At 39.8% G+C, this 25,233-nt stretch overlaps 1 protein-coding gene across 1 annotated transcript; it reads right to left on the bottom strand.

Moving 5' to 3' along the window:
- Positions 1–18,698: 18,698 nt before the first annotated feature.
- Positions 18,699–21,898, bottom strand: LOC112840201 (NXPE family member 4). The gene is given in 3 exon segments (XM_073904057.1): positions 18,699–18,963; positions 18,965–19,430; positions 21,783–21,898. Coding segments are annotated over 3 exon segments (654 nt in total). The 3' UTR covers positions 18,699–18,891.
- Between the last annotated feature and the right edge of the window lie 3,335 nt (positions 21,899–25,233).

The following is a 25,233-nucleotide window of genomic DNA, read 5'->3' on the forward strand; positions in this document are numbered from 1 at the left end:
CTTCAACCTTTTTGTGACATTATGTTTTAGATGTATCTTTTGAACAGCTTAAAGAGGGATTTAAATTTTTTAAATTCTAATTTATAAATCACAGATATTTAACATTAAGGAGAATTTGGTCCACTTAAAGTCACTTTGATTATGGATATGTTTGAATTTATTTCTACCATCTTCTTTTTTTGCTTTATATTTACCATGTTCTTCCTCCCCACTCCCCACACACCTTTTTTCCTGTCCTCTTACTGGAATGATTTCTTTTTAAAATAGACTTTAAGAGCATTTTCAGGTTCACAAAACTGATTGGAAAGTACAGAGATTTCCTCCCTCATACCCCCATTCAGTCTCTCCTGTCAACATCATGCAGTGGAGTGGCACATTTGTTACAATCAATGAACCTACATGGACACATGATTAGCATCCAAAGTCCATAGTTTATGTTAAGTTCATTTTGGGTATCATATATTCTCTGGGTTTTTTTTTTAAATTTTTTTATTGTTATGTTAATCACCATATATTACATCATTAGTTTTTGATGTAGTGTTCCATGATTCATTGTTTGTGCATAACACCCAGTGCTTCATGCAGAATGTGCCCTCTTTAATACCCATCACCAGGCTAACCCATCCCCCTACGCTCCTCCCCTCTAGAACCCTCAGTTTGTTTTTCAGAGTCCATCGTCTCTCATGGTCATCTCCCCCTCTGACTTACTCCCATTCATTATTCCCCTCCTGCTATCTTCTTCTTTTTCTTTTTTCTTAACATATGTTGCATTATTTGTTACAGAAGTACAAATCGGTGATTCAACAGTCTTGCACAATTCACAGCGTTCACCATAGCACATACCCTCCCCAATATCTATCACCCAGCCACCCCATCCCTCCCACCCCCCACCACTCCAGCAACCCTCAGTTTGTTTCCTGAGATTAAGAATTCCTCATATCAGCGAGGTCATATGATACATGTCTTTCTCTGATTGACTTATTTCACTCAGCATAACACCCTCCAGTTCCATCTACGTCGTCGCAAATGGCAAGATCTCATTCCTTTGGATGGCTGCATAATATTCCATTGTGTATATATACCACATCTTCCTTATCCATTCATCTGTCAATGGACATCTTGGCTCTTTCCACAGTTTGGCTATTGTGGACACTGCTGCTATAAACATTGGGGTGCACGTACCCCTTCGGATCCCTACATTTGTATCTTTGGGGTAAATACCCAGTAGTGCAATTGTGGATTGTATGGTAGCTCTATTTTCAACTGTTTGAGGAACCTCCATACTGTTTTCCAGAGTGGTTGCACCAGCTTGCATTCCCACCAACAGTGTAGGACGGTTCCCCTTTCTCCACATCCCCGCCAACATCTGTCGTTCCCTGACTTGTTAATTTTTGCCATTCTGACGGGTGTGAGGTGGTATCTCATTGAGGTTTTGATTTGGATTTCCCTGATGCCGAGCGACGTTGAGCACTTTTTCATGTGTCTGTTGGCCATTTGGATGTCTTCTTTGGAAAAATGTCTGTTCGCGTCTTCTGCCCATTTCTTGATTGGATCATTTCTTCTTTGGGTGTTGAGTTGGATAAGTTCTTTATAGATTTTGGATACTAGCCCTTTATCTGATAGGTCATTTGCAAATATTTTCTCCCATTCTGTCGGTTGTCTTTTGGTTTTGTGGACTGTTTCTTTTGCTGTGCAAAAGCTTTTTATCTTGATGAAGTCCCAATAGTTCATTTTTGCCCTTGCTGCCCTTGCCTTTGGCGATGTTTCTAGGAAGAAGTTGCTGCGGCTGAGGTTGAAGAGGTTGCTACCTGTGTTCTCCCTTAGGATTTTGATGGACTCCTGTCTCACGTTTAGGTCTTTCAACCATTTGGAGTCTATTTTTGTGTGTGGTGTAAGGAAATGGTCCAGTTTCATTTTTCTGCATGTGGCTGTCCAATTTTCCCAAAACCATTTGTTGAAGAGACTTTTTGCCATTGGACATTCTTTCCTGCTTTGTCAAAGATAAGTTGACCACAGAGTTGAGGGTCCATTTCTGGGCTCTCGATACTGTTCCATTGATCTATGTGTCTGTTTTTGTGCCAGTACCATACTGTCTTGATGATGACAGCTTTGTAATACAGCTGGAAATCCGGAATTGTGATGCCGCCAGCTTTGCTTTTCTTTTTCAACATTCCTCTGGCTATTCGGGGTCTCTTCTGCTTCCATACAAATTTTAGGATTATTTGTTCCATTTCTTTGAAAAAAGTGGATGGTATTTTGATGGGGATTGCATTGAATGTGTAGATTGCTCTAGGTAGCATTGATATCTTCACAGTGTTGGTTCTCCCAATCCAGGAGCATGGAACATTTTTCGATTTCTTTGTGTCTTCTTCAATTTCTTTCATGAGTATTTTATAGTTTTCTGTGTACAGATCCTTTGCCTCTTTGGTTAAATTTATTCCTAGGTATCTTATGGTTTTGGGTGCAATTGTAAATGGGATCGACTCCTTGATTTGTCTCTCTTCTGTCTTGTTGTTGGTGTATAGGAACGCCACGGATTTCTGTGCATTGATTTTATATCCTGCTACTTTACTGAATTCCTGTATGAGTTCTAGCAGTTTTGGGGTGGAGTCTTTTGGGTTTTCCACATACAGTATCATAACATCTGCACACAGTGGGAGTTTGACTTCCTCTTTGCCGATTTGGATGCCTTTGGTTTCTTTTTGTTGTCTGATTGCTGTGGCTAGGACCTCTAATACTACGTTGAATAGCAGTGGTGAGAGTGGACATGCCTGCCGCATTCCTGACCTTAGGGGAAAAGCTCTCAGCTTTTCCCCATTGAGAATGATATTCGCTGTAGGTTTTTCATAGATGGCTTTTATGATATTGAGGTATGTACCCTCTATCCCTATACTCTGAAGAGTTTTGATCAAGAAAGGATGCTGTACTTTGTCAAATGCTTTTTCTGCATCTATTGAGAGGATCATATGAATCTTGTTCTTTCTTTTGTTAATGTATTGCATCACGTTGATTGATTTGCTGATGTTGAACCAGCCTTGCAGCCCAGGGATAAATCCCCCTTGGTCGTGGTGAATAATCCTTTTAATGTACTGTTGGATCCTATTGGCTAGTATTTTGGTGAGAATTTTTGCATCCATGTTCATCAAGGATATTGGTCTGTAATTCTCCTTTTTGATGGGGTCTTTGTCTGGTTTTGGGATCAAGGTAATGGTGGCCTCGTAAAATGAGTTTGGAAGTTTTCCTTCCATTTCTATTTTTTGGAAAGTTTCAGGAGAATAGGTATTAATTCTTCTTTAAATGTCTGATAGAATTCCCCTGGGAAGTCATCTGGCCCTGGGCTTTTGTTTGTTGGGAGATGTTTGATGACTGCTTCAATTTCCTTAGTGGCTATAGGTCTGTTCAGGTTTTCTATTTCTTCCTGGTTCCATTATGGTAGTTGATACATCTCTAGGAATGCACCCATTTCTTCCAGGTTATCTAATTTGCTGGCATAGAGTTGCTCATAATATGTTCTTATAATTGTTTGTATTTCTTTGGTGTTGGTTGTGATCTGTCCTCTTTCATTCATGATTTTGTTGATTTGGGTCCTTTCTCTTTTCTTTTTGATAAGTCTGGCCAGGGGCTTTTCAATCTTGTTAACCAGCTCCTAGTTTCGTTGATCAGTTCTACTGTTCTTTTGGTTTCTAGTTCATTGATTTCTGCTCTGATCTTTATTATTTCTCTTCTCCTGCTGGGTTTAGGCTTTATTTGCTGTTCTTTCTCCAGCTCCTGTAGGTGTAGGGTTAGGTTGTGTATTTGAGACCTTTCTTGTTTCTTGAGAAAGGCTTGTATTGCTATATACTTTCCTCTTAGGACTGCCTTTGCTGCATCCCAAAGATTTTGAACAGTTGTGTTTTCATTTTCATTGGTTTCCATGAATTTTTTTTAATTCTTCTTTAATTTCCTGGTTGACCCATTCATTCTTTAGTAGGATGCTCTTTAGCCTCCATGTATTTGAGTTCTTTCCAACTTTCCTCTTGTGATTGAGTTCTAGTTTCAAAGCATTGTGGTCTGAAAATATGCAGGGAATGATCCCAGTCTTTTGGTACCGGTTGAGACCTGATTTGTGACCTAGGATGTGATCTATTCTGGAGAATGTTCCATGGGCACTAGAGAAGAATGTGTATTCCGTTGCTTTGGGATGGAATGTTCTGAATATGTCTGTAAAGTCCATTTGGTCCAGTGTGTCATTTAAAGTCTTTATTTCCTTGTTGATCTTTTGCTTAGATGGTCTGTCCATTTCAGTCAGGGGGTTGTTAAAGTCCCCCACTATTATTGTATTGTTGTCAATGTGTTTCTTTGCTTTTGTTATTAATTGCCTTATATAATTGGCTGCTCCCGTGTTAGGGGCATAGATATTTACAATTGTTAGATCTTCTTGTTGGATAGACCCTTTATGTAGATTATAGTGTCCTTCCTCCTCTTTTATTACAGTCTTTGTTTTAAAATCTAATTTTTCTGATATAAGGATTGCCACCCCAGCTTTCTTTTGGTGTCCATTAGCATGGTAAATTGTTTTCCACCCCCTCACTTTCAATGTGGGGGTGACTTTAGGTCTAAAATGAGTCTCTTGCAGACAGCATATTGATGGGTCTTGTTTTTGAATCCAATCTGATAGCCTGTGTCTTTTGATTGGGACATTGAGCCCATTTACATTCAGGGTAACTATTGAAAGGTATTGATTTAGTGCCATTGTATTGCCCGTAAGGTGACTGTTACTGTATATTGTCTGTGTTCCTTTCTGATCTATGCTGCTTTTAGGCTCTCTCTGTGCTTAGAGGACCCCTTTCAATATTTCTTGGAGGGCTGGTTTCGTGTTTGCAAATTCCTTTAGTTTTTGTTTGTCCTGGAAGCTTTTTCTCTCTCCTTCTATTTTCCATGACAGCCTAGCTGGATATAGTATTCTTGGCTGCATATTTTTCTCGTTTAGTGCTCTGAAGATATCTTGCCAGTCCTTTCTGGCCTGCCAGGTCTCTGTGGATAGGTCTGTTGCCAATCTAATGTTTCTACCATTGTAGGTTACATATCTCTTCTCCCGAGCTGCTTTCAGGATTTTCTCTTTGTCTCTGAGACTCGTAAGTTTTACTCTTAGTTGTTGGGGTGTTGACCTATTTTTATTGATTTTGAGAGGGGTTCTCTGTGCCTCCTGGATTTTGATGCCTGCTTTCTTCCTCACATTAGGGAAGTTCTCTGCTATAATTTGCTCCAATATGCCTTCTGCCCCTCTCTCTCTTTCTTCGTCTTCTGGGATCCCAATTATTCTAATGTTGTTTCGTCTTATTGTATCACCTATCTCTCGAATTCTGCCCTCGTGATTCTGTAGTTGTTTCCCTCTCTTTTTCTCAGCCTCTTTATTTTCCATCATTTGGTCTTCTATATCGCTGATTCTCTCTTCTGCCTCATTTATCCTAGCAGTGAGTGCCCCCATTTTTGATTGCACCTCATCAATAGCCTTTTTGATTTCGACTTGGTTAGATTTTAGTTCTTTTATTTCTCCAGAAAGGGTTTCTCTAATAACTTCCACGCTTTTTCCAAGCCCAGCTAGTATCTTTAAAGTCATGATTCTGAACTCTAGGTCTGACATCGTACTAATGTCCGTATTGAGTAGGTCCCTGGCTGACGGTACTACCTCTTTTTCTTTGGGCTGAGGTGATTTTTTTCGTCTCGTCATTTTGTCCAGAGGAGAATAGATGAATGAGAGAACAAATGCTAACAGGTTAACAACGTCCCCAGCAAATATACAGTATACAAATCAGAAAAGACCTGAAACCAAGGGAAAAGAAAGGGAAGGAAAGAAAAAAGAAAGAGAAAAAAAAGGATTAAAAAAAGATAAAAACAAAAACAGAACAATACAAAAAAAGCAGAATATGATCAAATATGATCAGGCTAGTGCATAGATCAGTGCCACACACTAGATTTTGGGCGTATTTTGGTCTGTTAGAAAAAAGTGCCTCCAAAATTTTAAAGGAAGAAAGACATATATGTACAAAATAAGGGTTGATACAATGAAGGGATGGAAGATGACTGTAAAGATGAAAATTATAAAAGATTTTATAAAAAAAAGGGATTGATAAGATGCTGGTTGAAAAAGGGAAAAAGAAAAATTAAGAAAAACAGTTTAAAAAATTAACTTTGATGAACTAATGAATCATGGTAAAAAAAATCCATGAATTCTATGTGCAGTATTCCCCTAGCGCTGGAGTTCTCCCGTTTTCCTTGATCGGTAAACTTGGTCTTGGCTTGCTGGCTGTTCGTGCTGATCTTCTGGGGGAAGGGCCTGTTGCCATGGTTCCCAGATGTCTTTGCTGGAGGCGGAATTGCCCCGCCCTTGCTGGTCCCGGCTAAGCAAGCTGCTTGGGTTTGCTCTCAGGACCTTTTGTTCCCTGCAAGCTCTCGGTACAGCTTTGGAGGACCAGGGTGAAAATGGTGGCCTCCCAATCTCCGCCCGGAGGAGCTGAGAACTCGGGGACCCGCTCCTCAGTGCGCCCCCAGAGAAAAGCAGTCACTCCCTTCTCCCCGGTCTCCGGCCGCACTCTTGCTCACCCGGCCTGTGACCGAGCGTTTCTATCTCTGGCACCCGACCCCGTGTGGAGTCTCCAAACCCAGCAGATCCCTGCGGTGCGCTCCCGCGCCGCTCCTCCCAGGGGAGGAAGGGGCGTCTCCCCATCTCTGCCGCTTGTTGGGTCCCTGCTGGAGGAGCAGTGGCCCGACTGGGCCGCGGATCACAGTTTATGGCCACCCCGAGCTGAGAGCCCACGCCTCGGCTCCGTCTCTGCAGCCGGCTTCCCCGCTCCGATCCCTGGGAGCTCTGCCGCACTCAGGCACCCCCGGTCTTCCTGTGACCCCGAGGGTCCTGAGACCACACTATCCCGTGAGGGTTCCACCCTCCGCTTAGCCACTGGAGCCACGTCCCTCCGCGGACCCGACTTCTAAAAGGTCCGATTTTGTGCTCCGCGGCTCTAGCACTTGCCAGAAGCGGCCGACGGAGGCCCCTCCCCCGCCATCTATCCTCCCGAATATCGCCTCGGATTCACTTCTCCGCACGTCCTACCCTCCAGTAAGTGGTCGCTTCTCTGTTCAGAGAGTTGTTGCTACTCTCCTCTTCGATCTCCTGTTGAGTTCATAGGTGTTCAGAATGGTTTGATCCCTATTCAGCTGAATTCCTGAGACCAGATGAAATCCAGGTCTCCTGCTCCTCCGCCATCTTGCTCCGCCCATTCTCTGGGTTTTGACAATTGTATAACAATATGTACTCACAATTATACTATTATGCAAGATAGTTTCACTGCCTTAAATATCCCCTGTGCTTCACCTATTCGTTCCTTCCTAACTCCTAGTAACCATTGATTTTTTTTTTTTTTTTTTTTTTTTACTGCCTCCTTATGCCTTTTCCAGAAAGTCATGTAGTTGGAATTGTATAGTATGTAGCCTTTTCAGACTGGCTTCTTCCACTTAACAGTATTATGCACTTAAGTTTCCTCCATGTCTTGTCATGGTTTGATAGCTCATTTCTTTTCAGCTCTGAATAAAATTTTAGTGTCTGGATGTACCACAGTTTATCCGTTCACCTACTGAAGGACATCTTGTCTGCTTCCAAGTTTTGGCAGTTATGAATAAAGCCATTACAAACCTCCATGTGCAGGTTTTTGTGTGTACATAAGTTTTCAGATCATTTGGGGAAATATCAAGGAGCGTAATTCCCAGATCACATGGTAAGAGGATGTTTAGTCTTCTAAGTAACTACTGAACTATTTTCCAAAGTGGCTGTACCATTTTGCATTCTGACCAGCAATGAATGAGAGTTCCTGTTGCTCCACATCTTCCCCAGCATTTGGTATGGCCAATGTGTTGGATTTGGGCCATTCTAATAGTATGTTGTGATATCTCATTCTTGTTATAATTTTCAGTTTCCTAATATAGGAGGTTGAGCATCTTTTCATATGCTTATTTGCCATTTGTGTATCTTTAGTGAGGCAAGTGATCAAGTCTTTTGCCCATTTTTTTGCGTTATTTTAAGAATTATTTGTATATTTTGGATAACACTCATATGTCTCTTGAAAATATTTTCTGCCACTCTCTGGCTTATCTTCTTATATTTTGATGATTATACTTTTTCTCTTTCCCTCCCCTTTATAGTTTTGGAAGTTTAATCATATATATAGGTATGTATATCCAGTTTATGAATTAAAAATTTTAATATGCATATTTAACAAATCTTAAAATTGATCTTTATCTTTTGCTGCTCCCTTTATGCAAAGAAATGCTTGGCTCCCATTATCTCCTTCTGTATATATTATTTTATCTAGTATTTATTTCAACTTTGTTTTTAATTCCTCTAGTTATTCAAGATTATAATTGTCTAATGGCATTTATTCAATGAAGAAATGTTTTTTTACATGTTTACTGAGTGCCATTGTTCACTTTACAGAGAAAAAACAAACCACCCAATTTATCAGTGCCTTACTATGATTAGTTTCCAGGTATGCAGCTCATAAGATTGCGATGAGGATTAAATTAATACATTCCAATATTTAGAAGAGTGCCTTGCACTTAAAATTCAGATTCACACGAAGTTGCAAAGATAGTACAGAGAGATCCTCTGTGCTCGTCATCTAGTTTTCCCCAATGGTTACAATTTACATAACTCTATAGTACAAGAGCAAAACCAGAAATTTGACATTGGTACAATGCATGGGTATAGTTCTCTATCATTTTATCCCACATATAAATTTGTGTAACTACCACTACAACCGAGATACAGAACTGTTCCAGTACCACAAACATCTCCCTCATCTAGCCCTCTGTAGTCACACCCATCCTCCCCTCCCACCATTCCTAACTTCTGGTAATCACGAATCCATCCCGTCTATAGTTTTGTCATTTCAAAGATGTTACATAAATGGAATTATACCATATATATTTTGAGATTGGCTTTTTCACTTATTTATAGCATAGAGATCCATCCAAGCTGTTGTATATGCCAATAGTTTGCTCCTTCGTATTTTTTTAAATTTAAATTCAATTAGCCAACTGATAGTACATCATTAGTTTCAGGGGTAGTTTTCAATAAATTATCAGTTGCATATAACACTTTTGTATTGCCAATAGCATTCGATTGTATGGATGTACTGCAGTTTGCATGACCATTCACCTACTGAGGAACGTTTAATTGTTTCCAAGCTTGGTGTATAGCAAATAAGGCTGCTATGAACAATTGTGTACAGGTTTTTATGTGAACATAAATTTTCCTTTCCCTGAGATAAATGTCCAGGAAGGCGATTCCTGAGTTGCATGTTAAGTGTATGCTTAGTTTTTTATTTTAAGCTGAACGGTCTTTTGATTAGGAATTTTACTTTTAAATATAGTTTCATCACTGATATATACGGACTTTGTTCTACTATCTTACTTTGTAAATCCAATTTCCAGGTTGGTTTCTTCCTTCTCATTTTCCTTTTTAAAAACGTGTTTCCTTTGTTACATTTTTGCCTTTTCTGGTTTAAAATTAGACATTTATGAGTTGCTCTTAATTAAAAAAAAACAGTAAGCTTAAATTTCTACCTTAAAAGATGCATCTAGAATTTACAAGCATGTAAAATTTTTCTATTGCTACACTGTTGTCACTCAAATCAGTATTAGTTTGCTAGAGCTACCATAACAAAATACTACAGACTGAGTGGTGTAAACAACAGAAATTTATTTTCTCACAGTTCTGGAGGCTGTAAATCCAAGATCATAACGTTGGCAAGTTTGGTTTCTTCTGAGGCCCCTCTCTTTGGCTTGCAAATGGTCCCCTTCTTGTGGTGTGTCCTCACATGCTTTCCTCTGTGCACGTGCCTCCCTGGTGTCTCTTCCTTTTCCTATGAGGACAGCAGTTCTATTGGATTAGAGCCCTACACAAAAGTCCTCATCTTAATAACCTCTTTAAAGACCTTATTTCCAAGTATGTTTATCTTCTGAAGTACTGAGGGTCGGGACTTCAACATATGAATTGGGAGAGACACAGTTCAGTTAGTACATAACACATGTTAATATCATCTGGAATCTCAGTGTTATTTATACGTTCACATCCTGGCTCTACCACCTACTAGCTCTGTGACAAATGGCAAATTATTCGTCTTTTCCGTGCCTCAGTATTATCATTTTCCAGGTGTATAGCTCACAGGATTGTTAGGAAGATTAAATGAATTAATACATGTATAATATTTAGAACCGTGTTTTACACTTTTTAAAACTCAGCGATTATCAACTACTATCATCACCACCCGTAATACTAATCTTTATGCTTAAGAATAAGTTTTACATTTGAGACTCTTGACTCTGGGAAACAAACTGAGGGTTGCGGAAAGGGAGGTGGGGGGGGATGGGGTAACTGGGTGATGGGCAATAAGGAAGGCACGTGATATGATGAGCACGGGGTGTTGACACAACTAATGAATCATTGAACATTATATCAAAAACTAATGATGTACTGTATGTTGGCTATTTAAGTTTAAATATTTTATATATTACATATTAGCTCACAATTATAGCAATATTGTCGTGCTCCTGTTTTCCTCAACAATATTAGTTCTAAAATCTACTCCTATCTACTAAAGTGATTTCTCATCTTGTAAAATCTTTAGTGCTTTCAGAAAGGGGCAACATAACACTGAACAGGTTTTTGTTTTGCCTCCACAAATAGTTAAGTTTATGTGGTATAGAATTAGAAGATGAAAAATAATTAGTCTCATAGCTTTGAAGACACTATTTCCTTCTTGCATCTAATGTGGCTGATGAAATATCAGATATCAAAGTTAATATCCTTCTGGAATTTTTAAAAATTTTCTCTTCATCCTTGGTCTTATGAAATTTATGCAAATCTTTTTATCTTGCTTGGCACTTTTATTGGCTCATGACCCTTTAAATCTGAGAACTAATACCTGCTAACTTTCCTTTCACAATTTTGATCTCATTTTTGTTTTATTCTATATTCTGGATGAATTCTTGAATTAATATTTTGTCTTACCCAGTGTATTGTTCTCATTTTTTCAGTGTGTCCTTCAAGTTTTCCTTTATTTCATCTATCACACATTTAGTTTAGCAAATACCTAGCTAACTCTAAGTATGGCTGCAATTATCTTCTCATGTCACTCCAGAGACGAATTATATTTTATGTCCAATGTAACTTAATGTTTCCTTGACTTGCAAATTTCTTCTCATTGTTGTGCTTGATGCTTTTTCTTTCAGATATTCACCTTTTTCAAATGATTGGTAAGTTTTGGTTATATATTCATCTTTGAATTTGAGATTCACTACTGGCCTACTTGTAGAGACATACCTTACTTTATTGTGCTTTGCAGGTACTGCATTTTTGTTTTGCTTTGTTTTACAAATTGATGGTTTGTAGCAACCCTGCATCAAGCAATCTATCGGTGCCATTTTTTTTTTCAATAGCATTTGCCCACCTTGTGTCTCTGTCTCATTTTGGTAATTCTTGCAATATTTCAAACTTTTTCATTATCATATTTGTTATGGTAATCCATGATCAGTGATTATGATTCATTGGAAAATTAGCAATAAATTATTTTTAAATTAAGGTATACACATTGGTTTTTAGATATAATGCTATTACTGCACACTTAGGAGACTACAATCTTCTCAGGGCTCTCTCCTGATCCTGGCATATGAAACTTTTGTGGCAGTCCAGACGCAAATTCGTCTTGGACTGGAGTTTTCAAGTTTAATCTCATCCCTTCTGATATTAGTCTTTGGATTTTCTCACATTCTCTGTTTTAAGGAAATTCTTCTTTTCTGTCATGGCAATGAAGTTTTATAAATCTCCTTCCAGACATTTCTGTGGACTTATTTTAGAGGGAAGGCTACAGTGTGTGCCAAGTCCACCATTTTGAATAAATTCCATAGCTTTTCTTATTTATCATCAGCTTCCTACTTTCTACTGTTACCATCTTGTTATTCCTTTATATTGTGAGTCACTTGTTTATCTTTTATCACTAGATACTGACAAACAAAAGTTTCTCATAGACTGGCTTTAGGATCCTGGACAATTTTTTAACTTTCTACTCATCTATAGGCCGAATTTAGTCCTCTATAAAGTGGGATATTAATAGCACAAATTTCTTAGGGTTTGTGAGGATTAAGCGTAAAAACATATGCAGGCACTTGGTAGTTCCCTTAATCTGTTTCTTTCATTATTTGTTTCGGGAGAAATATGTGAAATAAAACCATTCAGTCTCCATACAAACTCTTTGTGTCCACCTTACTTCAAGAAGATTCACAGCAAAAGACAGAAATACTATCATTTCAACTACTGCCCATCAGGGCCTCCAGAAAATTTTTTTCAGTATCAATCACAGATCCTAGGACTGTTGAATTCTGCTGATTTTCTATGGTTTGTAATGACTTTTACAACTGCATCTGCAATCTCTATTACTCTCCAGGGGCAAGCTGACCTTACAGAAACACATTATCCAGGACTCTTCCAGTTGTAGTTTCCAACTCATGCTAGTAGTTTCCATGACAGCTGAAGGAAAAAGAGAAAGGAAACTGAATGACTCATCTAGGGGGTCAAATAAGGTAAAGCCAACTCTCTAAGCCTCTAGGTCTACTGTCCTCTTTCCTTGGATCCATTCTCAGACTGATCCTTTTCACACTGTAGTCCCAAAAAGCTTAAGCCATACGTGGTCTTCAGTGTTCAAGATCTCTCAGTGAGAGATCCAGAATTTATAGATCACAGAAAAAACTCCAAAAATGACACTCCCGGTAGACTCTGCTAGGACCAACCACTTAAGCGTGGGGGACAGTGCTTTAATGGATGAGTAGGATACAAAGAGAGGCAGAACCACATGGTTGACAGTTCCATCAGGATGATATAAAGTGGAGTAAGTGCAGTTCTCTAGGAAAAGAGGGGCTCTGTTACTAGAAGGGGGGAGTATTGGTCAGGGCAGAAACAACAGACGTTTAATACAGAAGGCAGTACAGTTGAAGGCAGGTAAGAGAGGGAGTCATATTTCCTGTCATTAATCCTTTATCTCTAGGGAAGCTTTATCTGAAAGTTTGCTTTATCCCCATGAGTCACATAAGTTACTTATTTAACCATTCATTGATTTAGTCTCAATCATGTACTGCATTGCCTGCAGATGCAGACTTGGAAGTAACTGGGAATCCATGGATGGTCTCTCAGCGCTGAAGCTCTGGCATTGTTTATAAGTGATAAAGATATATTCCCTGTCCTCATGAAATATGTGATTTAGTTTCCGTGTTATGTTATCAGACACATATAGAATTATTTCTAATACAATATTACATTACAGTCATATGAAAATAGTGCCATGAGTGCACAGGAGAGGGCGTGGTTGAGTATACCTATATAGATCTGGGAGTTGAAGGAGGACAGTTCTCTTTAATTAGAGAATGCTAGGAAGGGTTTTCTACCCATTAAAAAGGAACAGCTTGGATGATGGATTTAAGGCAGGAATATATAGTCAATATGATCCTTACCTAGTTCTGGAAGTGGGAAACCCAACAAAGGGACACTTTTAGAGCCTAATTTAGTATGAGATCTAGAAGTTTAGGCTACGCAGGCAGGCCCCTGGTTTCATTTCTAAGTTATTTCTATACAAGTTTATCTCTTTAGTTGGATTATAAATACTTTCTGGTCAGAGACCAAATCTTTTTCTTCCTTGTTTTTCTAAGTGTGCCAAGCCTTTTGCAGGAGGCACGTGGATCAGTATCATTGTTCATGTTCCAAAAGAGCAAATCTTTCCTGACAACACAAAGATACAACTATTAACATGGGCCCGTACTCTCTGTTCTCTTTTAAAACTTCAGTCATCGATAGGTAATAATGAAAACTATAATCTTCGTCCCTAAATTTTTCATTTCTGAGTTATAACATGAAAATACTTTGTGATACACATCTCATGGGCTTTTGCAGACTGGATGAATCTTGGAGTCTTTCTGTAATAATCATGGATATGTTCTCCTGAGAGAGAACATGTCCTTACTACATGCCATGCCATTCTACACATAAAGGGCTCTGAATTCCAAACAGGTGACTGTTAGCCACTGTTGCATCTAGCTTTCTCCCTGGCAAATGTAAGAAGAGTCTTTATTTTATTCAACATGTACAGAATGAACCAGTATATTCTGGGCATTTTCTAGATCCTGTGGGTAAAACAACTAGTGAACAACACAAGACCCTTACAGTTAGGGAGCTTAGAATCTAGCATTAAGTAGAACAGGTAAAAATCACATGTAAAACTAACTTAATGAGATCATCTTGGATAGTGATACATAGTCACATAAAAAGGGAACATGATAAAGATAAAGCGAGATGGAGGGACCTACATCTAGATTGTGTGGTCAGGAAGAATTATCTCTTAGGAGACACTTGCCCTGAGGCTGGATTTAGAATTTAGAATCCACTGAAAAATTTTTATCTAAGGGTGTGAAATAATCCAATTTGCAGTTTCAAAAGATCAGTCTGGCTGCTGTGTAGAGAATGTCTTACAGAGGTTTCAAGATTATAAGCAGAAACACCAGTTGTTGCCTACCTCTGGGAGAGAGGAGGTATAGCCTGAATCAGGATGGCAGGAATGAAAGTAGAGGAGAGAGATTGTCTACATATTAGAAAATATGGCAGGACTTGGAAAGAAATGGATGAATAAAGGATAGCTCCTGACTACTGTGTGGGTCCTGCTAACATTTTTTGAATTGGAGAAGACTAGGGACAAATGTGTTTTGGAATATAAATCAAGAATTCTACTTTCATCATGGTGAGTTTGGGATACCGCCTAGGCAGGAACATAGAGAGTTAAGTAGGCAATTGGATATGCAATTCCTAAATGCAATAGAGAGATCAGAGTTGGAGACAAATATTTAGAAGTCAGTGAAACTATAGGCGATATTTAAATCAAAGGGTGGATATCACCCAGAACGAGACTATAGAGCAAAGCAGGTGAATAGGATTGAACCCCAGGGTACTGCAAATGTAGAGGCCAAGTAGCAGAGGTAGAATGGCCAAAGGAGAGGGGAAAGAAGTCTCTAGGCAGGCAAGAGGAAAACACTGAAAGAGTCATGTCACACAAAGGAAAGTGAGGGTCTGAATAAAGAAGGCATATTCAACTTAAATGCCACCGAGAGGCTGAATTGGATGAACACAGACAAGTGGCCATTATATTTGACAACACAAAGGTGACCTTAACAGGTGCAGCAGAGAACATAAGCCAGTGTGGAATGTGTTGTAACAGAGAATAGGAGGCGATGAGGACAGTGAATATAGAATCACATTTTCAAGAAGGTTTTGTTCAAAGGGGAGATGTGTGACAGTAACTGAAGAGAAATGTAATATCAGGGATCTATAGAGTTTTTTAGATATATGTTTTAAATTTTTTTTAAAGATATAGAGTATTATTAGAGCATGGTCTTCTTTCCTAAAGAAATGACCCAGTAAAAAGGAGTAGGCTGATGACTATAACAGTTAACTTATTGTCTCTCAGCTCCAAACTCACCCTTCAATATATTCTCTGAAATAATGGACCGAATTCTCTTAGGCATCTCTTCTGCACATTGTCAAATGTTCTCAGTAGAGGGCACTGGAGGGACATTACAGGAGGAAGGAGCTGTGCTGCTATGTCCAGTGGCTCTGCAGTGGGTTGGTGTTGTGGGTATGGGGCTATCTGGTGGAGCTCCTCCCACCTAACCTGTCCATGATTTGGTGACCTTGCAGCCTTGTCCTGGACTAGTGATAATATTCCCTGGCCTTTGCAACAGGGAAAAGTCACTACAAAGCTTCCTGCCTGTGAAGGCCTCACTGTTTGCTTGGGCACCCATTCCCTCGGCAGGCCTCTTGCAGAGTTTGCCTGCGTCCCAAGTTCCCGCCCCCTCTGCATGCCCGTGCCCCTGCTTGCCAATCAGCTGCACCCTGCCCACACCACAGAGGATGTTTTTTGCTTGCCCAGCAACTGCACACCAGCTGTGGCCTGGACCAACCATCAACCTCTGCTACTTTCGCCAACACGGTCTGACCCTCTGCCTTGGGAGGGCCCCTTCCTTGTTGCTCCTTCCTTGGATTCCCTCCCTCTACCATAAGTGTACCACATGGTTTCCTTATATATTACAATCACTCCTTTATCAAGGGTTTAATAATTCTATGAGACTTCCTTGGTTTAGTTCACAGTGTGGTTTCTACCTTCTAATTGGATCCAGAGTGATACAATGACGAGAAATCATAACTGCAGGAATTCAGCAATACCTGGTACGTAGAATATACCAGTTTTTGAAACATTCTCCTTGGCAAGATCCTCATTTATGTAAAAAACACTCACCTTCTTAGTTTCTTCTCAGTATATTTTTTAACATCCTTGCCTCTTGATAATGGTTTTCCTTGGAAACATTTACCTCTTTGTTTCTTTTAGGAGTATTTATCCATCTGTAAGAATCCATCCTGCCCAAAAGGCTGAGTGCCAGGTGTTTTCACTTTTTCCTCCTGTTAGAAAACCAACTTGCATTTGCTGTGTACACACTTGGCAATCATCTCAGACGGGAAATGACCAAACCAAATGTCAAGGAGACATAGAGACTGTTACCTCTGTGTTTATGATGATTCAGTTTTTGGAAGAACCAGAAGTGCTAACTTCTGAGAGCTATTCTGAATGTATGATCCTATCTGAGCCTATACTTTCTCTTAGGATTTATACATTTATACATCTCTTGGGATATATAAAAACATATTTCTCTTTCTTTTCTTAAAAACTCTAGGACACATTCTAATTTTTAGTCTCTGTTCTAAAATTATAGCCCTCTGTGTGTCTTTTTAAAAAATCTGTCCCTTTAGCAAGACCTCCAATGCCCCTTATCCATTGTCCCCCCAGCTGAAGAGTGGTCATGGAAAGTCCCTTCATTAACAGAACACATGCTGTGCTGGGTTTCCTTGGTTTCACAACTCTTGTTCATTCTGACCTTAGCAACTAGAAGAGTCTAGAGTGATGCCCTGGTTCAGGTAACCAGTCCCTCCCTCCCTTGTACTCTCCTCCTCCTACTCTCCCACTCCTTCTATTTTCTCCTCCCTCCACTGCCTTCCCATTGCAAATAGGATAAAATTCAAACTCCCTGCCGTAGGCTACACAGGCCATACATGATCTGGCCCCTGCCTTCCTCTAATTCCTCCCTCCATATCTCCTGCATTGACAATACTCCAGGCATAATGATCTCCTGTTCCTTAAATAAACCAAGCCCCATCATATCTCAGAGGTTTTGCAATCGTCATTTTTTTCTGTCTCTTTCTCTCATGGATGACTCCTTTCCACTAACTTGATCTCATTTGAAATGCCTTCCTCTCTGGGATGCCTTCTCAACTATACTTGTCACCTCCATCACCAGCATGCCATCACTGCCCGCTAGATTACATCATACACTTTGTTGATACTACTTTAGCAGGTTGGAATTTATATCTTTATCTTTTTTATTACAGTGTAAATTCTTTGATGGCAGAGAATTCATGTGTCTTTTTGACCACTTTATCTCTAAAGACCAGAACAGTTCCTGGCACATAATATTTTTTGACCATCTGAATGTTTACTGGGCACTGAACCGTGAACATGGCAAATAAGTAGAAAATTTATTATCCCTTACCCAGAGGAAACTGGATAAATAGATTATGTTTCTATTATAATTGTTCTTTCTTAGAAGCATCAAGAGTAGGTCAGAGGCCCGGTGGCATCTGGGGCATGGTTTAGAGTGAAAAATTAAGGAAGACTAGGATGCCAAATTGTTTTATAATAATTATACTGCCCCTTTCAACTGAAATTCTATCAATCATTCTTGTTTGGTCAAGTTTTGGGAAGGTCTGTTAAAATGCAAGAGAAAGAGATTAAAATGTTAACCTACATGTGTAGATAAGAGAAACCAATGTTGTTGATTATCTACATCATGGTTTTCCAACACGTTTTAAGCAGTGGAGCTTTCTTCAAATCAAAAGCCCTCCTACAAGTTCAACACACCTATAGGTTAACCTGGCTGATAGCTTGGCTGAAATGTGCGGCAGAACTTGTACCCTGCCCACCAGGCACCTAAGTCCTGCCCTCCAGGCAGTACCTGAAGTACCACCTACAGCACCCAGATCTGCACAGACCAAGGTTTGAAAAAAAATCACAAGTCTTAAACTGAGTCCTTATTTTGGGAAATAGGCCCAGAGATCTGAAGTGCTTTATCCAAAGTTGTAAAATTACTGTCAACAAAAGGACTGAAGCTCAGCTTCTTGAATTCTAGGGAACTGTGTCTTTACCTGTATTGTTCTGTATTCCTGGAGGAGAAATTCTATCAAATCAGATTAGCTTCCAGCAGTGGGAGTTCTTATAGGGAGAGAAAAGTCAGAGATTTTCAGTATCCAGGGAGCCCTGCTTAGAATTTTGTTGCCCCGCTAGGACTGCAGAGATGGAGAACTGCCTTACAGGACTGCTCTTGCCACTTGGAAATCATCTTGAGCTTGTCTTTAGCAGCAGAAACAAGAAAATGGGACTGCTTTCTCCAAATATTTTAAAATAACTTTATTGCACTGGATTTCCATGAACCAGAGACAACTTTTAACCGTTAGGTCTTGACTTCTCATTTGTTAAGAGTAGCAGGACTCTGATCAAGAAGTGTAGGTCCTTTTCATGGGCACTTTTAGTTTTTATTTTTAAGTGGAGGCCCAATTAGAAATAATTTATTTGGTTGAATTGGTGGTTTATGGATTAGCCATAGTGCAGATTCTCTCATGCTATTTGGGAGTTCAGAGCCAAACATAGGAACTGGCATGATAGCAAACACTTTATAAATGTTTTTAATTAAGTGAATGGATTTCAGAGGTGTTATCTAGCAAATATACTTTAGCAATATACTAACTTGATTTCTGACTACAGAGTGAGGTGGGTGGACATTAAATAATGCCATATGCAATTGTTATATCCCAGGCATCAATGATGCCCACACTGAGGTCTTGAAAAATATCCTTAATGGCAAGATACTGGACATAACCATGAAAGTCACTGAATTTTTCCACATCATCGTGCATCTCCCTGATGTTTTCTGCCTTGATAATAACCATAGTGTCTGGGCTTCTCAGAATTAGACGCTGAACAGCTTTGTGGATATTGAGGGTCCTTCAGATAAAAACATCAATGGGGAAAGGTCTGAAATGCTGGCCCAGAGAAATTACAACGATAATGTTTCTTCCTCCTCCGGTTCTGTCAATGACTCGTGCGATGTACTCAATTTCTTTCACTGAATAGCTCAATGAGCCAACCAAAGGGTAACCATGTTTTTGCCACTGGATGTTGATCTTCTCGTCCAAGTCCACAGCAAGTTGGTGTTGAAGTTTTCCAGATTCATGTAGATCCACTCTGACTTCAGTGCTGATGACAAATAGGCAATCCCAAAATGAAACAAGTATAAAGTTATAAAGATCATAAAGACAGAAGAAAACTTTTGGTGTTTATAATAAGTTAATCATGACTGATTATAGGCTTAAATGAAGGAATAGTTGTGAAAATTATTTGAATAATCCAAAGTGTTCTACAGATAAGAAGTTATATATGCTCCCTTGTAGAATCACATAGAAGCAAATTGAGTGGGGATGGTAATCACTGAAGCAACTTCATTGGAGCATGATGTAGTTAACTTTTTAGGTATTATTTTGTACATCTTGTGAGCTTAATAGCTTGTGGATAGATAAAGTACTAATTAGTGTTTTTACATTTTAAAAAAACCAAGTAAACCTATTTCTCCAAATACTCTAAGTTTCCCTAAGACTGGAATTATATATATGTATGTATGTATGTATGTGTGTGTGTGTGTGTGTGTGTGTGTGTGTGTGTGTGTGTATATATATATAAGATTTTATTCATTTATCAGAGAGAGAGTGAGTGGGCACAAGCAGGAGGAGTGGCAGGCAGAGGGAGAAGCAGGCTTCCCCCTGAGCAGGGAGCCCAATGGGGGACTCCATCCCAGGACCCTGGGATCATGACCTGAGCCACTCTGGCATCCTTGGAATTATATTCTATACTTTTGTGTTTCCTTTACATATGCTTAGAACGTTACTGAGCATCTCATCTATAATGATATTACTATCCATTTGTGAAGGGCTTCATAGTTTACAAAGCATTTATTTAGATATATTCATATACCTCAAATCATGCTCCTCTCCCTCTACACACACACACACACACACACACACACACACACACACACACACTAGTCCTCCTTATCCATTCAGGATACATTCTAAGAGCCCCAGTGGATGTCTGAAAATGCAGATAGCAAAATATATATATATATATGTGTGTGTGTGTGTGTGTGTGTGTATGTATGTGTGTGTATATATATATATGTATGTATGTATGTGTGTGTGTGTGTGTATAGGGTATATATATATATAGGGTGTGTGTGTGTATATATATACACACACACACAATGTTTTTTCCTATATATACATACTTATGATAAAATTTAATTTATAAATCAGGCAAAGTAAGAGATTAACAATGAAAATAAAATAGAACAATTATAACAATATACTGCAATAAAGTTATGTAAATGTGATCACTCTGAAAATATCTTCTTGTACTGGACACATCCTTTTTCTGTGATGATGTGAGATGATAAAATGCCTACGTGATGAGATGAATTGAAGTGAGTGATGTAGGCACTGTGACATAGACTGAGGCTACTACTGACCTTCTGACATCCTCAGTTAGGAGGATGATCTGCTTCCAGGCTGTCATTGACAGTAACTCAAACTGTGGAAAGTGAAACCAACTGCTACACACACACACACACACACACACACACACACACACACACACACACTTAATTGTCATGTTGTAGAAAATCAAGAGATGAAGTGACCTGCTCAAGATTACACAGCTAGTGACAGAATCTGTACCTCAATTTGAAGTTGCTCCCAATTCTTATGAAAACCATCTACTCAATCTTAGAACTCATGAAAATATGAGTATAATATGAATAAAATGAAGTCCTTCCACTTTTCATCCTATAAATTAGGCCTTTATCAGACTATTGGGGCCAGCTGCTTTGTAGTTAGAAGTTCTGAGGAAAATATGTAGAAAAGGATTATTAATGCTTTGTAACAAGTGCCATCTTTGAAGTAAAGGGCTACATTTAAAGTTTTCACCCACAGCATTTGAAAATAGACTCCGGAGCATTAGTTGAAGGAAAATGGCAGTATCATTGTCTTCATTCTGCTTCTAATTTACTTCAATTTCCTTTTACAAAGCCTGCTATAAAATTTAACTTTTAAGAAAATGTGCAACAGACATTTTGCTACAATTTAAAAGGTTAGACAAAGAAGGAGGTAACTCATTAAATTCTGTGCTTTCTATAGCCTAAGAGACTCACTGTTATAGAAAGTGATGCTAAAGATTACCATCGGACCCTGAATTTTATAGATGAGGAAACTGAGGTCTGGAGGAGTTCAGAGGTCATAATTTACAACTCTCCCCCTTTTGTTGGGAATTCTACCTATTTCTTGGAGCCAAGTCCCCTATTTTCTCTTTTTATTGGGAGGATCAGCTGACCTTCTAAGTTTGAGATCACAAGAGTGATGTCATGTCAGAAAGGTCATAATGGAGCCACAGAGGGTGCACTATTCTCAGTGATGACAGCCAGGACCCAGGACCCAGGAGGCAGGCAGTCACAGTTTGCCAGTTAATAGTGCTAAGATCTACTAGTGAATTCTGTATTATTACTGGTGCATCCTTGGCTTAGTAAACAGAGCAACTGGACTAGCATTCCAGCCACTGGATTCCAGCCCCAACTTGGACATGGGACACAGCTGCAGTCGCTCTTGTTCACTGGGCAACATGTGTTAAGTATTTGATAACCATTATCTCACTTAGTCTTCATAACAACCACCAGATAATTTATTTGTAGCTGGATGAGGAAAATGAGGCACAGAAAATAAGTAACATGCCAAAGGCCATAGCTTCTAAGTGCACAGGCTATGTACATTAGACAACACAGCCCGTGCTTTTAAGTATTATTTCTAACTGATGCAAAGTCATTGTCTTGCTCCTGGAATCTCTCTTTTCATGTAATGATGATAGGGATGATAGGTTACACCAAAGAGGACTCACCTATGTAACAAACAATTCTAAAGGCATTGTATATATTACTTCATTTTACCAGGTGGCTACTATTTTCCTCTCAGTTTTACAGATGAAGAAACTTAGAGGGACAGTAGTTATGTAACTTGCCCGTGATTACCCAGATAGGACAGGGAGAAGCCAGATTTTGCTCGCAGGGCATCTGGATCTAGAATTCATACCCTTAAGCATCATGCCAACTGTAGAAAATGACAATATAAAATTTTACATTATTTTCAGCTCTTTCAGTGCTTTTGTGAGCATGCTGGCTACATACTGACGTATGCATTGGGATAGGGATGTAATAAACCTTTCCTACACATGCTCCCTTCCAGTCAGATGAATGTATTTTTTTAAAGGAAAGACAATGACGTCTTGAAAAGTTTTGGTGATTAAGAAATATGAAGAAGAGGAGGGCAGAGCAAGATGGCGGAGGAGTAGGAGACCTGGATTTCGTCTGGTCTCAGGAATTCAGCTGAATAGGAATCAAACCATTCTGAACACCTACGAACTCAACAGGAGATCGAAGAAAAGAATAGCAACAACCCTCTGAACAGAAAAGTGACCACATACTGGAAGGGAGGACGTGCGGAGAAGTGAATCGGAGGAGATATTTGGGAGGATAGACGGCGGGGGAGGGGGCCTCCGTCTCCCGCTTCTGGCAAGTGCTAGAGCCGCGGAGCACAAAATCAGACCTTTTAGAAGTCAGCTCCGCTGAGGAACATCACTCCAGTGGCTAAGCAGGGGGGGGGGAGGGGGGCAGGGGAAATCCTCGTGGGACAGTGTGGTCTCAGGACCCTGGGGGTCACAGGAAGACCGGGGGTGCACTCGGGGGTGCCTGAGTGCGGCAGAGCTCCCAGGTATCGGAGCGGGGAAGCTGGCTGCAGAGATGGAGCCGAGGCGCGGGCTCTCAGCTCGGGGTGGCCATAAACTGTGATCCGCGGCCCAGTCGGGCCACTGCTCCTCCAGCAGGGACCCAACAAGCGGCAGATCCGGGGAGACTCCCCTTTCTCCCCCGGGAGGAGCGGCGCGGGAGCGCACTGCAGGGATCTGCTGGGTTTGGAGACTCCACACGGGGTCGGGTGCCAGACATAGAAACGCTCGGTCACAGGCCCGGTGAGCACGGAGTGCGGCCGGAGACCGGGGAGACAGGAGTGATTGACTGCTTTTCTCTGGGGGTGCACTGAGGAGCGGGGCCCCAAGTTCTCAGCTCCTCTGGGCGGAGATTGGGAGGCCACCATTTTCACTCTCGTCCTCCAAAGCTGTACCAAGAGCTTGCAGGGAACAAAAGCTCCTGAGAACAAACCCAAGCAGATTCCTTAGCCCGGACCAACAAGGGAGGGTCAATTCCGCCTCCGGCAAAGACATTTGGGAACCACGGCAACAGGCCCCTCCCCCAGAAGATCAGCAAGAAGAGTCAGCCAAGACCAAGTTTACTGATCAATGAGAACAGAACTCCAGCGCTAGGGGAATACCGCACATAGAATTCATGGCTTTTTTACCATGGTTCTTTAGTCTTTCAAAGTTAATTTTTTTTAACTGTCCTTTTTTTTTTAATTTTTCTTTTTCCCTTTTTCAACCAACATCTTATCATTCCGTTTTTAAAAAACATGTTTATTTTTCATTTTTAGAGTCATATTCTATCCCTTCAAAGTAGTTACCCTTATTTTTGGCATATATATATATATATAAAAGTTGTTCTCTCTTTAAAATTTTGAGATACAGTTTCTTCTAACAGATCAAAATATAACCTAAATCTCTAGTGTATGGCTTTGTTCTAGTCTCCTGCCTAATCACATTCTCTCCCTTCCTTTTTAAAACCTCTTCTTTCATTTTTCAAACAACTTCTTATCAATTCCTTTTATAAAATTTTTTATAATTTGCATCTTTACAGTCATATTGCATCCCTTCATCGTATCAACCCTTATTTGTGTACATATATGTTTTTCTTTCTTTAAAATTTGGGAGGTGCTTTCTTCTAACAGACGAAAATACACCCAAAACCTAGTGTGTGACACTGATCTATGCACCAGCCTGATCATATGTGATCATATTCTGTTTTTTTTTGTTCTGTTTTGGTTTGTTTTTATCTTTTTCTTTTTCTTTTTTCTTTCTTTCCCTTTCTTTTCTCCTGCCTTCCCATCTTTTCTGATTTGTTTAGAGTATATTTTCTGGGGATATTGTTACCCTGTTAGCATTTTGTTCTCTCATTCATCTATTCTCCTCTGGACAAAATGACAAGATGGAAAAAATCACCTCAACAAAAAGAACAAGAGGTAGTACCGTCTGCCAGGGACCTACTCAGTATGGACATTAGTATGATGTTGGACCTAGAGTTCAGAATCATGACTTTAAAGATACTAGCTGGGCTTGAAAAAAGCATGGAAGTTATTTGAGAAACCTTTCTGGAGAAATAAAAGAACTAAAATCTAACCAAGTCGAAATCAAAAAGGCTATTAATGAGGTGCAATAAAAAATGGGGGTGCTAACTGCTAGGATAAATGAGGCAGAAGAGAGAATCAGGGATATAGAAGACCAAATGATGGAAAATAAAGAGGCTGAGAAAAAGAGACATAAACAACTACTGGATCACGAGGGCAGAATTCGAGAGATAAGTGATACCATAAGATGAAACAACATTAGAATAACTGGGATCCCAGAAGAAGAAGAAAGAGAGAGAAGGGCAGAAGGTACACTGGAGCAAATTATAGCAGAGAACTTCCCTAATGTGGGGAAGGAAACAGGCATCAAAATCCAAGAGGCACAGAGAACCCCCTCTCAAAATCAGTAAAAATAGGTCAACACCCCGACATCAAAGAGTAAAACTTACGAGTCTCAGACACAAAGAGAAAAACCTGAAAGCAGCTCAGGAGAAGAGATATGTAACCTACAATGGTAGAAACATTAGATTGGCAACAGACCTATCCACAGAGACCTGGCAGGCGAGAAAGGATTGGCAAGATATCTTCAGAGCACTAAACGAGAAAAATATGCAGCCAAGAATACTATATCCAGCTAGGCTGTCATGGAAAATAGAAGGAGAGAGAAAAAGCTT

This window comes from Callorhinus ursinus, unplaced genomic scaffold (genome assembly GCF_003265705.2).
Source record: "Callorhinus ursinus isolate GAN/ISIS: 27379988/994484 unplaced genomic scaffold, GSC_fseal_2.0 scaffold19, whole genome shotgun sequence".
Classification (NCBI taxonomy): domain Eukaryota; kingdom Metazoa; phylum Chordata; class Mammalia; order Carnivora; family Otariidae; genus Callorhinus; species Callorhinus ursinus.